This window comes from Danio aesculapii, chromosome 5, assembly GCF_903798145.1.
Source record: "Danio aesculapii chromosome 5, fDanAes4.1, whole genome shotgun sequence".
NCBI lineage: Eukaryota > Metazoa > Chordata > Actinopteri > Cypriniformes > Danionidae > Danio > Danio aesculapii.
The window spans coordinates 1660154-1674738 of NC_079439.1; the positions used below are offsets into that span (position 1 = coordinate 1660154).

General features: G+C 37.8%; 1 protein-coding gene across 4 annotated transcripts in view; it reads left to right on the forward strand.

The window, feature by feature from the left end:
* cita (citron rho-interacting serine/threonine kinase a) overlaps nucleotides 1-14585 on the forward strand; it is a 187500-nt gene that overhangs the window by 94133 nt on the left and 78782 nt on the right. For all 4 annotated transcript variants that reach the window (XM_056457208.1, XM_056457210.1, XM_056457209.1 and 1 more), the window contains exons 14-16: nucleotides 4060-4230; nucleotides 4467-4520; nucleotides 10039-10092. In XM_056457208.1, coding sequence (XP_056313183.1) covers nucleotides 4060-4230; nucleotides 4467-4520; nucleotides 10039-10092 — 279 coding nt within the window. The remainder of the gene's footprint in view (nucleotides 1-4059; nucleotides 4231-4466; nucleotides 4521-10038; nucleotides 10093-14585) is intronic.

Here is a 14585-nt window from a genome sequence, read left to right on the forward strand (position 1 = left end):
TAAGTGAATCTAAGGCTGTGTTTGCACTGCGGATCTTGATGGCCAATTCTGAATTTATGTCTATATTAAAAAAAGAATTTGAGAAATACACTACCTGACAAACGTCTTGTCGTCTATCCAAGTTTTAGGAAAAACAAATAATAATTGGACTTCTAGTTAATCATATGGTATCAGAAGTGTCTTATTTGAAAGACAAAGGCCTCTAGATTACGCTTATTTGAGCAAAATAAAATCTGATCATGTCTTGATTATGACTGATTTCCTTAGGACAGTAAGGTCTGACTCTGCTTAGACTAAAGTCTGCTCACTGAACCTTCAATAATGTCTAGTATAGAATATGTGCTCATGCTGCAGTGGAAACAGAATGAATATTGTGTCTGACTCCATCATGAGCTTGGAGGACTGCATCCATACATCTCTGACATGACTCAAATCACTGATTAATAAAGTCATCTGGAATGGTGAAGAAAGCCTTCTTGCAGGACTCCCAGAGTTCATCAAGAGTCTTTGTGTTCATCTTCAATGCCTCCTCCTTCATCTTACCCCAGACGTGCTCAATAATGTTCATGTCTAGTGACTGGGCTGGCCAATCCTGGAGCACCTTGACCTTATTTGCTTTCAGGAGCTTTGATGTGGAGGCTGAAGTATGAGAAGGAGCGCTATCCTGCTGGAGAATTTGCCCTCTCCTGTGGTTTGTAATGTAATGGGCAGCACAAATGTCTTGATACCTCAGGCTGGTGATGTTGATCATCCACTCTGCAGATCTCTCGCACGCCCCCATACTGAATGCAACCCCAAACCATGATTTCTGCTTCACCAAACTTGACTGATTTCTGTGAGAATCTTGGCTCCATGCTGGTTCCAGTAGGTCTTCTGCAGTAATGGTGATGATTGGGATGCAGCTCAACAGATGATTCATGGGAAAAATCCACCTTCTGACACTTTAACAAATGATCAACTAGAAGTCGAGTTATTATTTGTTGATCTTACTACTGGGATCCACCACAAGACTTTAGTCGTGTATTACAATATGAACACAATTTCACCAGATGACTTGAATATCTCTATTTGTAAAGAATTGATCATTTTATATTGATTGTGATAATTCTGTTGGCGTGTGCATCTGCATAAATATCTAATAAACAATCAACAAGCATAGCTAAATACATTTACAAACAAAAGATACAAGTAAAACAAACAGGTTTCTGTCATTTTACAGTAATTGATTAATACAAATAATCAAATTATATTCATTGTTATTAAAGCGGTACAATTTCTCAAGCCTGATTGTTTTTAAAATCCTTATACAGTCACAGACCTCAAAAACACATGTGAATGATAAACTACAATACAGACTCAACATTGCAGATCCTCTGACGACTATTGTGAATGATCCAATGCGATATCGATGCTAAAACCATATATCATAATATATAATTGGTCATACCGCACACCCCTATTTAAAACCATGTGGTGTAAATGCAGACCAAGAGAGTGTTTGGCTATTCTGAAATGACGTAGAGTCTGAATATGTCTGTTGGCTTGAGTCTCAGATCTTTAAACTCAGCACAATTAACCTTGTAGGACCCGCCGGCTTCAAAGACAATCTCAGCCAGTCATCGTTCACATTATATTTCAGTGCTCGTTTGATTCTTCTAATGCGTCTGACTCTCTGTAACCCTCATTAACCTGTCAGCAGGTCAATCCATAGCAGATCTCAGCACAACACACACACACAACCAGGGCTATTATCATTGCTTGAAACTGTTAGAACACACTTTAATCAAATTAAATGTAAAGATTAGATGCACCACATTGGAATATTAAAAGAGAAATACAAAACACATGTATTGTTAGACGTAAACAGGGTTATTATTATCTACAGGGTTCATACGGTCATGGAAAACCTGAAAAGTCATGGAGTTTTGACGAGGCATTTTCCAGGCCTGGAAAGGTTTTGGAAAAATAAATAAACCCAAAATGTTTTGGAAAAGTCATGGAAATAAGTTTAACAAGTATCTGTGTACTTGAATATATTTGAGATGATAATATAGGGTAAATTTCAAATACATTTGCGATGTCTATCACTTCACGTGAAATTCTCTGTGCGGGGCAAAAAGCAACTTGCAGTTTCAGCTTCGCCTCTCTTTCTCTTTGTAATCCAAGATACATTTGAGTGTCATGTACAGAAGCAATCTCTAACTACAGAGGTCAGATAATGTGCGTATTAAAGGCTAATATGGGCTAATTCAGTATGTCTTGTGAAGACATATTTTCAAACACAAGATATTTTCAAAAATCAGTTTTACAGGTATAAAATATACATAAACTACATAGATTGTCACTTTTTTTTTGTTATGCTGTAATAAATTTGAACATGCAGTTTTTCTTATTTACCACATGTACATAGACATTACATAAAACAATAGGTCAGGAATATCTACCTGAAAGTCATGGAAAAGTGCTGGAATTTTAGTAGTAAAAAGTATATGAACACCGTCTAAATACTGCTAAAACATATATTAATTGCGTTAAATCAAATGAAATATAAAGATTACATCAAGCATGTTTGGAATATTAAAGCAGAAATACAAAACACATATATTGTTGGACATAAACAGGGTTATAGGATATTTGCCGAAGCATGCTAATAGGACTTTGAATTTGCCAGTAATCTAGGTTAAGCGCTTCCGGTCAACTGTATGCCAATGCAAAAATCGGCGCGTTTAAGTTCTGTTTTCTTGAAAAATCAGCGATCTCCACTAGCTGAGTGATATCTGATATAAAGTGGGTCTCAGATTGTACAAGAAGCACTGCATTAAATTACATTTCCTCCACCATGTCTTTATAATATGAGCATTTATTTTACCCCAGTATATTCAATGGAGCTTCTGCTCTAGCCTGCCGATTCTGACAGGCGCGTGCGAGTAAACAGCTTTTTGTCTCGTTTTACGCTTGAAAAACTAAATGAATGCCAAAGTTTATTTAACTGATTGTATTTTAATTACATTACAACATCCATGCTGTAAAAGGAACCATATAAAATGGAAAAAAATTCACAATAACAGGAAGTTTATCAGTATGGTAAACACTCAGCATATACCTCAAACATATATTAATAGAATAAAGCTAAATTAAATATGAACATTAGATCAAACATGTTTGAGTTTTAAAATGGACATATGGCAACTAAAGTAAGTCGTGTGCAAAAATGACCATTATGTGAACCTGGACCCCAAAACCGGTCACTATTGTCAAAGGGCTATGGGAAATCCATCACATGAACAAGTATAAAAGAATGAAATAAAGGGAGGAAGGAGAGGGAGAGAAAGAAGGAAGGAAACAGCAACCGAAGCAATTTCCTTTATATAAATGACAGAAACCAATGATTCTTGAGGTCAAACAACTAATAAACCATTAAGATGTGTACATTTGTGTATATTCAGAATAAAATGCTGATAAATTGGCAGCAAATTTAGCAAAAACTTGCCACACAATCAAGCATTTTAGTTACAAAAAACCAGATGAATTGTTCAGTGAATTATTAGACTGCGTGTCACTGCATATCAAACCACTAAAATGATATAACTTGAGCAATCTCCATTGTGCTGAGTGAGAGAGCTTCTTAAACTGAACAGCGCATCATCGATGACGTAAGCGTGCTCAGGCCAGAATGCAATATGAGTATGGGGCGTCGGGGGAGACGGGAGGGGGAACAAACGTGCTTCGGCCTGGTTTAACTGTACATAGTGTGAGTACACCCTTAGTGTCCATCAGGTGCACACTTCAGAATCTTGCTGGAGGCAGCAGGTCATCTGGGTACTTTTTCGCATACTGTTTTTCAAATTTTATAAATTTGGACGTACTTCACACTCATACTCTACAGCCAATTTAGCCAACACGGGGAGAACATGCAAACTCCACACAGAAACGCCAACTGAACCAGCCGGGACTCGAACCAGCAACCTTCTTGCTGTAAGGCCACAGTGCTAACCACTGAGCCACCATGCCACCCTAGTTAGTATTATTATTATTAATTGTTGTTGTTGTTGTGTTCAGGAGTATCACGCTCAGCTGGAGGAGATGCAGGTGACCATCCGGCAGCTGGAGGAGGATCTGTCGGCCGCTCGCCGCCGCAGTGACCTGTACGAGACGGAGCTGCGAGAGTCCCGGCAGACCAGCGAAGAGCTCAAGAGGAAAGCAGCCGAGTACCAGCAGAGAATCCAGAAGGTGTGTGTCTGTGTGTGAGACGTAAGGCACTGACATAAAGTCAATATGTCCACATATGTTTATAATTATGCATTATGGGGAACTTATGAACTCCAAGAAATTGTAATGTACTGTATAAGGCTGCATTTATGCATGCTTATATTATGATAATTGTTTAGCTGAGGTTCATTAAGTTTAAATAATATGGTCAGAAATTGCTGATTTTAAAGTGAAGTGTCCTTTGTGTTTGTGTTCAGGCGAAGGAGCAGGGCAAAGCTGAGGTGGAGGAGCTGCTCTCCAAACTGGAGAAGGTATGAATTAGAGCTGCACAAATATATATTACAAGATTATCCTTATTGTGATAAACAATAAATGACTTTTATTTTATGCATTGATTGTTTAAATTTGACCAATCAGATGTGGCCTTACTATCTTTAGTCCCCCCTATTGGCTGGAGCCCAAAGCTGAACCCAGAGCTTAAAATAAACAATAATGGTGGGAAAATGACAACAGCCAATCAGAATATCTTATCATACACCTGCTGCAATAAGGTGCAAAACAAGTTTGGCGTGATTTGTTGCCATTTTCAGACCAGCGCAACAGTAATTTTCACGCTTTGCTCCATGTTATTTTAACAGCAAGTCAATTTGCGCCACTCTGTGGACTCATGGGTGTGCTGGTCTAACAAGGAGGTGTGGTAAAGTGCATTGTTGGTGCGTTGCTATTCTGAGGAGCTGAAATAGACCGCGCCATTGACAAACTAAAAGCTGCTCTGAAGTCCAGCAGAGCATGTTAGTTATGCGCCTATGCTGGTCCAAACGCTTTTACATTGCTTAATTCACACGGGATGTACAGCAATACACAAATATCTTCACAGATTAAAACAATCAAAGGATTAAAATGATCCAGAAATTACTGTTTCTACATCAATATAAACACCACTGCCTCCATGCCTTCACCTCGGGGCGCTTTTTCAGTTTCATGACGATCTGCATCTGTATAATGTTATTATCATCAGCAGTATTATTGATTATCTGCAGATTTATATTTGTTTTAATAAACACAAGTGTAGATTTGTCCACCTGTGGGGTTTTGGAGACGTCTGCATCACCATATGGGTCATCAGAACAGGACGTGTGTTTGGATATAACTCAGTGTTTTGACCACACTTCATTATTATTGTTCATTTATTCCTTTGCTGGAGATTAGAACTGAATTTAGAAATAGTTCTGAAATATTTGCGCTTTACAAAGAAGATTAAATAAATCCGCCATGTAAATAGCGAATGCGCCATGGAGCAGTGCAACTGACTCTAATGGCTCGTTTCCACTGACTGGCACGGTGCGGTTCGGGTCGGTACGGGTCACCTTTATCAGGCTTGCGTTTCCACTACCAAGGGTACCCTTTTGGTGGGCGTGGTGTATGACAGACAGTTTCAGTCAATGTCATTTTCGCTCAAGGAAATGTTTACAATAAAGCTGTACAGGTAAACACTTGTGTATAAATGTTCATCATTAACTTTTCTATCAACATGAGTTGATTATAACTGCAGATCAATGACAGTGCGAAACAGCCTACTGTAACGTCTGTAATTATATTAAATAACTAAATAAATGAACATATATAAACACATACAGCCCCTTACAGTCTCCGATATGTTATCAATTACAGAAGAACTACACACATCAGACATTTCGTCCGTATTTAGGTTCAAAATCAGTTTCCAGTTCATATTAGTCCAAAAGGTGAAGATAATAGTTATACATGACATTTTGTTCATGTTTGCTGCTCCTTTTTTCCAGCTTCTCCTTTGTTTCTTCACGCTTCACTCTCGCGTTTGTCAGTGTCTGACAGGATCGGGTTTCAAAAGCACGTCAATAATCAAGCGCAGGTTATTATCAGCTCAAGAAGTTTGTTATTTCAGATATAGACGCGTGGGATTTGGATTTGGACACCCCCTTAATGCTTTAGACTTTATGCCTAGATCGTTAAAATAGAGCCCTGAAGGTTTGCACCTCGTCATCGACAGTCTGAATTAGAATTAATTATATCAGAAAACATTTACTCGTTTATTTTGATATCATTTAAAACAGCTAATTAAATTGGATCTTTCTGGGAAAATATTTGTATCACAACAATATCGCATATTTTCCCAGTATCGCGCAGGCCTAGTACAAATCCTGAAACACACCATGACTGAAATTGATTTAAAATCTGTTTGTGTCCCTATAGATTAATAATTGAGCAGGCTTTGGAGAGCAAAGTCTCAATAATTCATCCATCATGGTCAGAAAAGTGTCAGGAAACTGAAACTGTTCTCTGGGACTGACGGGGCGTCCCTCTGTGCTCTTTTATCTGTAACTCAGAGCTCAAATACTGTATTTTCAATCAGGCCGTCGCTCCAACATCATACAGGTGATGAATTATTATTGCTAATAAACCAGCACAGGTCCCAGGGGGATGCAAAACCTGCTCAACATCACACAAGTTTGGGAACTCAAGACCTCAAAAATCAGAAAGCAATACAGTCTTTAAAACCATCACAGAGACTTACTGAGTTTATATTCTGTATTGAGACAGAGTGTGTCCATGATTGTATGTGAGAGTGTGTGTGTGTGTGTGTGTCTGTCAATCGTCCTCAATGACACTCGCTGTGCTCTTCATCCAGTGAAATGTAGTCAAGTATGTTGAGGACTCTCTGCATGAATAAATGTTTCTCTAAATGTGTTAAGCTCATCTGCTATAACGACACACTCAAGAGCATGTTTTACTGATACTTTTGCATTGCTAAAACACACAGCGTGTGCTTTCAAAGCAACTGTTTATTAAAATACCCTTTTAAAAACGTTACACTTTAGTCTAGTTTAGTTTAGTTTTGGCTTAGTCCCTTTATTCATCAGGGATCGCCACAGCAGAATGAACCGCCAACTTATCCAGCATATGTTTTACGCAGCGGATGACCTTCCCGCTGCAACCCAGTACTGGGAAACACCCATACACTCTCATTCTCACACACACACTTATACTCTACAGCCAATTTAATTAATCAATTCCCCTATAGCGCATGTGTTTGGACTGTAGGGGAAACCAGAGCATCCGGAGGAAACCCACGCCAAAATGGGGAGAACATGCAAACTCCACACAGAAACACCAACTGACCCAGCCTGCTTGCTGTGAGGTGATCGTGCTACCCACTGCGCCACCGTGACGCCTGTTGCATTTACAGCTGTTGTTAATTACTCTATTTTAACTAGTCTGTTTTAAAGCCGTTATAAACACACACCAGTGGCCGTAGCTTAGCAGCCATTCTTCGGTTGGAGACAAAATGACATGGCCTCCTGTAAAATGTTCATTATTCTCATTAAAGAATTAATAAATGAAGTCAAAAATATGAGAAATCAGATCAATTAAATCATTACAATTTGTTTAACAGAGAAGATTGTTTAAGATTTCTTTTAGTTCGGCTGGAGTAAAAATATAACACCTTCTAGAATGACAGTCCATTAGTAAATGTTAGTTAGTATTAAGTATGAATAATATTGTGCAGCATTTATTAATCAAAGTTCAACATGTACTAAAGCATTATTAAAATTCAAAGTTGTGCCTGTTAACATTATGCCTCATTCACACTAGCAGTGACTTTGTAGCTGCCTGACACTCTGGGGTGCGTTTCTGAAAACCATCGTTAGCCAACTAAGGACGCAAGTTGCGTCGTTACAAACATAGTTTATTGATTTGGCGTTTCCCATATCATGTCATTTATCGGGCCGGTGGTGCTGCCAACTATTCCACATTTACAGACAAAGCTGTAAATGTGCGTACGCAGTAAAAAATTCAGATGTATGAAACACTGCATACGCTGAATCCCACGCATGTTCTCTTTGTATAACCGAATTAACGTGAAACTGAGCGCACGTGCACGAGTGCAAAACCCCTCCCTGCCTCCTCCGCCTTATAAATATGGCAATGACTCTACTTTGCCAAAACCAAATGAAAAAGTAATGGCAAAAGCAAGCAAGAAGAGAAACTTCACAATGATTTAGTATGAATTTAATGCAAGTCTTTGTACATGAGGCACCAGGTCATCAACGGTTGCTGTTGCTGCGTAGACGGAGGTTGCTGGAGGTTGCTCGCTCTTTGTTGAAATGAACAGTTGCTTATCTCTTTGCCGCTGCGAGTCGCTCTTAGTGTGAATGAGGCTTTAGTTAGTGCACTATAAGTTAAAACAAACTAATGTTGTTTACCTGAAATAAAATTAAAGGGCTTCAATGATGAAAATCATCTTTTGTAAGCTGTTTGGACAGAGCTGTGTGTCAGTATAATGTGTCCACAATCATATCGGAGTGATATAAACGCAATAAGTCTCTTTTTGTTTTATATATATCTTTTTTATTTCCTGACATTAAAATAGGATCCAGATGCCTGCAATTCTGAGGCCGACCGCAACGTGACGTAGGACTGCCACATATTAACAACATGTTTTTGTAGTAACGTGTATAATCATATCCACAACACGGGACTTGCACAAAGCAACTGGGAAAAAAAGATCTGTTCAGCTCTCTGTGATCAGCAGCACCCCAACAATGAGTTTCACACGGTTAAAACGTTTTTAAAACAGTGCATATTTGTATTAAAGATGGTAGAATCTCTGTAATTCATCAGCACAGCCGTGTGTCAGTACAATTATAAAAGAAGACGATTCACTCCTGGCTTGTGGACGTTAAATCAGGTTTATTTTGTACATTAGCATAACAAATATCCATACAGCAGTGGAGATTAACCTGTATCCTGTCACATTTGCATGCAGAAATAGTGCAAAGTTAAACGCGCTTGCCGTTTGTGTGAACTTTGTAATGACATTGTGCGTGACTCATCATTTCAGAAAGGCTTGAATTAACTCTACAACAGGCACATCAAATAACAATAAGTTCCTACTTAAGTATTTGTCATTCTTGTCTGTCACTGTGCTGTGTATCTGACATGAGACGCAGCAGGAGATAGAGACAAGCTTCAGAGAGCGATCTCTGTGGCTCTGACATGCACGTGGGAACATTGGATGGGGACGACCAGCTCATTTGCAGCTACAGTGTGTTCAGAGCAGTAGATTTCAATATTCTGAAAGGTCTAATAAATAATCTGATGGGTGTTTTGAGCTGAAACTTTACAGACACATTCTGAAGACACAAAATATTTGTATTAAATCTGGAAAAGAGTAATCTGGTAAAATAGGTGCCCTTTAACTAACAGAGATTAATTAATACCATAATAACTAATTGTTTGTTCATGTTAGTAAATACAATAACTAATGGACCTTTATTTTGAAGTGTTACCAAAAAATATATGTTATAAAAAAAGTAAAAACTGCTGTGGTCAATATTATTAGCCCCCTTACGGTTTTCCCCCGATTGCCTGCAGAATAAATCACTGTTGTTCAATGACATTCGTAATTACCTTAATTAACCTAGTTACACCTTAAAGTTGCACTTTAATGTCAAAAGCAGCATCTTGCAATGATAACTAGTAAAATGTTATGTTCTGTTATCATGTCAAAGATGAAATATAACAACTTTTTATTCCATGTCTGCTCCACGTTGAGCCTGAAAGCCTCTTTCAGATGTTATAAATTGAATGTAAGCGATCGTTTCTTGACGTTTGCTTCTTTATTTGCAGCACTGTGATCATCATTATACTCGTCTCACTGTTCTGCTCTCCGTTACTGATTTCACCTGCACTGACATTTTAATTTCCTCTAATTACACACTCGTCTGCTGTGATCGTGACTGTATGTGAAATCAGACTGACATCATGAGTGTTGTGTGTGCGTTTCAGACAAACGCTGAGCAGCAGCTGAAGATCCAGGAGCTGCAGGACAAACTCTCAAAGGTAACGAATGTCTGCTGATTTACAGTAAATGTGTTGTGAACTATTCAAAAGTGCCACCAATGTGAGGTCATGGTCAAGCCTTTCTCACCATTGAACATATTATATTACAATGTAGACAACATTTCTGTTATTAAAAATGTATCCCAAGGAAGTTTATTAAAGGGGTGCTCCACGATGATCGTATGTTAAACTGTAGTTGATGTGTAATGTAGCTGTGTGAACTCTGAATGTAAGACGCTCAAAGTTCAATGCAAAGGGAGACATTGGCTTTTACTGAGTTAGCTTGGCAAAGCCTACAGCGAGTAAAGTTTGGGGACTACAAAAAAACGTGCATTCACCATGCGCAGTGAAGCGGCGTGGCCAGAGGCGCTGTAATGTTATAGCAAAGAAAGCTAAAATGGTGTCCAAACGCTGCTATTTTCACAGAGCTTCTTCTGTTTCTGTGTTTGGGCTTCCAAAAGGACACGACACAAAGAGAGAAGAGCTTACAGTTTCATTATGTTCCAGAGAATTATAAAACAGATATAGCTCTAGCATTTGACAAAGGAGAACTTCCAGAATCTCTCCCAGTTCAGTGCTGGATTCAGCTAAAATCTCCGTAAAGAAGGAGCAGCTCCAACCATAACAGTAGAAGTTGTGGATTGAGAGCCACAACCTGTAAGTGTTTTATTTGATCAAATTGATCTATTACATGCACAGTGACTAGCATTAACGGTATGTTGTGGCGAGGACGTAAACAAAGATGTAAACAACAGGAAATGCTGTTTGGCATCGCTAACAATTTAGCTACAAATTCACATCATCAGTCAAACCGCTGTAAACAATCCTCAGCAGCGCTGCAGTGTCTCTCTATGCGGATGCTTTCCCTGCGTTCTACATCTCAAATGATATACTCACAGAAGATACGTGAACGCTTCATATTACTTACACATGCTTATAACCCGAATATATGTTAAAGACACTTGTCAGGTTTTATTTTAGAGAGCAGGCGTGAGCTTCAGCTGTGTGCTCTGTGCCATTTTCTGTCCGATTCAAACTGATACAGCTAACAGCTACTCTGACTGACAGTATTTAAACAGAGCAAAAGCACGTGCTGGTGACGCTTTTCCTGGTGACGTGCCAATCACAGCACATTGTATTAGCTGACCAATCAGAGCCACCTGAGGGCGGGCTTTCAGAGGATCTAGGAAATATGACTGGTTTTCGTGTTAGCTGAGTAGCTGTATATAATCAAAGTAAGATATATGAAAAAATAGGGGAATTTTCTACAAATGAAGCATGAGCACACATTGCTTTTCATCTTTTAAACACAACCAAGCCTTAAAAACACACACTGGAGGACCACCTCTTTATGTTATTTATCAAAAAATGAACTGAGAATCATATCTAGTGTTTTTAATGCAAATGTTTGTCATATGTGTTTGTTTATTTGGTATCGATCATATTGAAAGATGAGTTATTATGTAGTATGTTTTGATCTATACTGATCTTCCCATGAAATCTCTGTAAGTTGCTGACGTGGCAATAATTAAACAAACAATTGAGACAGTTCTTAGTTTCAGCATATTTTTAATACTCAATGTATTCTTCTGATTGAAATGGGAGTGTTCAGCATCGTTTCTCCTGTATTCAGGGTCAATGATCATCTGAAATCATTTTAATATGATGATTTGATGATTAAAAAACATTTAGGATTGTTTTCAGTGTCGTACTTGTCAATCAGCTTTTTCTTCTCTTAGTATCCTCTGATGAATATAAAGTTAAAAATAATAGCATTCAAGCTTTATTACTCATTGTTTTTTGTCATTATAATAATACACCAGATTGTTGGCAACAAGATATCAGAATCAGAAAGAGCTTTATTGCCAGGTATGTTCACACATAAGAGGAATTTGTTTTGGTGACAGAGCTTCTACAGTGCAACAGGATTACAGAGACAGGACAATAAACAGATAATAAATATATTAAAAATAGAAGTAAGTAGTGAGTGCAAATATACAGATTGACAAGTGTATGTACATGTTTATTACTATATACAACGTTATATGTGCAGCTGTTATGTGCAAATTGGCATGTAAAGTGTGTTGTTAAATAAGTGTATATGTGTATAAAAGTGTATAGCAGTAGTGATGTTGGTTCCACAATTATTATCATCAAGTGTTCATGAGATGGATTGCCTGAGGGAAGAAACTGTTTCTGTGTCGGGCTGTTCTGGTGCGCAGTGCTCTGTAGCGTCCACCAGAAGGTAAAAGTTCAAAGAGGCAGTGTGCTGGGTGTGAGGGGTCCAGAGTGATTTTGGCAGCCCTTCTGCTCGCTCTGGATAAGTACAGTTCTTGGGGAGTAGGAAGGGTTTTACCAGTGATTCGCTCAGCAGTCCGAACTATTCGACGTAGTCTTTGGAGGTCGTATTTAGTAGCTGAGCTAAACCAGACAGTTATTGATGTGCAGATGACTGATTCAATGATATATATAAATATATAACAGAAAACTATAGATGTATGAATATAGTGAAGTGCATTGACCTACAAAAATATGTAGCACATTAAAACACAATTACAACAAAAAGATTTGTTAATAAAAAGCGCAATGCATATTTATATACAAAACAATGTGAAATAATAAAGACAACTAGAGAGAGTTCTTACACTGAGAGGGCTCTCTGAGCATCTTGTATCGAAATGAAAAATCATATTTAATGTATGTGTTGTTTTATTATATTCTTTATTTATTAAATGGGAGTCATAAGATGCTGATGTCACGATAAACAATCAAACAAAAGCGAACACTTATCTTAATCAATAGAAATAATATGCACAAGTATATGAGGTACAGTGATTTTACTGTGGTAGAAAGACTAGCATTACCATGTGACCTCTGTAATCCTGTTGCATGCAAACACAGGAGATTAAAAACACTAAAGTTTAATCTTTCGCTTTGAGAAGAATTGTGACCCTCAGAGGATCTAGAGGTCTCAGCTTGAGTGTCTGTTGTGTGTATTGTGTGTGCAGTGTAGGCTTGGGCCACTAAGTTTCTGATGCTATGATAACCTTGGATGAACACAACACGGTGCTGTGATTGCTGCTCTAAAATATACTCTTTTTAAATGTCTGGGTAAAAAAAAAACTCCAGGGTTTCTGCAGGGTCTTAATGTCTTAAATCTCAAAATCCAAATTTTAGACCTTAAAAAGTCTTAAATCTACTGAAATATAGTGTTGTAGGTCTTAAATCTACTTTTAACAGGTCTTAACTTTCCTTTGTTCATGTATTGCTAAATATCTGGCCAAAACCCATACAATCAATAACAATAATCTTAATAAAACTTTAGACTTTTTATTTAAAAAGGTAATTTTTAGTTTTATTTATCATAATGGTTCATTTATTTTCCTTACAATAATGTTTGTTTTAAAGTTCTCCATGTATTTACTGCTGACGACACTGACCTGGACAGATTGTTGTGCATAAATCTAGTTTATTATAGTTTTTTAAACTTTTAAAACATTTGTTCATTTTTCTTTAGTTTTAAAGAAAATTTATTGTAAAAAAAAAAGTGTATGGATATAACTAGAGCTTGCTTTTTTTTTACACAATATTCAAAATATTTTGCTAAAAAATAAAATGTAAAATATTTAAATGTTAATGTGTCAAAATAATGAGAAAAAAAAAAATCCTACTACAGCTATGGTGATGACACTCAGATCTACCTAGCCTTACTGCTTAATGACTACAGCCCCATTGACACCCTCTGCCAATGTATTGATGAAATTAACAATTGGATGAGCCAAAACTATCTTCAGTTAAACAAAGAGAAAACTGAAGTGATTGCGTTTGGGAACAGAGATGAGGTTCTCAAGGTGAATGCGTACCTTGGCTCTAAGGGTCAAACAACATTAAATAAGGTCAAAAATCTTGGTGTGACTCTGGAGTCAGATCTGAGTTTCAATAGTCATGTCAAAACAGTTAGTAAATGAGCATACTATCATCTCAAAAACATTGCAAGAATCAGATGCTTTGTTTCCAGTGAAGACTTAGAGAAACTTGTTCATGCTTTTATCAGCAGCAGGGTGGATTACTGTAATGGCCTCCTCACTGGCCTTCCCAAAAAGACAGTCAGACAGTTGCAGCTCATCCAGAACGCTGCGGCCAGAATTCTGACCAGAACCAGGAAATCAGAGCACATCACACCTGTCCTCAGGTCTTTACACTGGCTCCCAGTTACATTCAGAATAGATGTTAAAGTGTTATTACTGCTCTATAAATCACTAAATGGCCTAGGAGCTCAATACATTACAGATATGTTCACTGAATACAAATCCAACAGATCGCTCAGATCTTTAGGATCATATAAACTAGAAACTCCAAGAGTTCAGTCAATACAGGGTGAATCGGCTTTCAGCTACTAACAGCGCCCCCTGCTGCTGGAATCAGCTTCCAGAAATGATCAGATGTGCTCCAACATTAGGCACATTCACATCAAGACTGAAAACACATCTGTT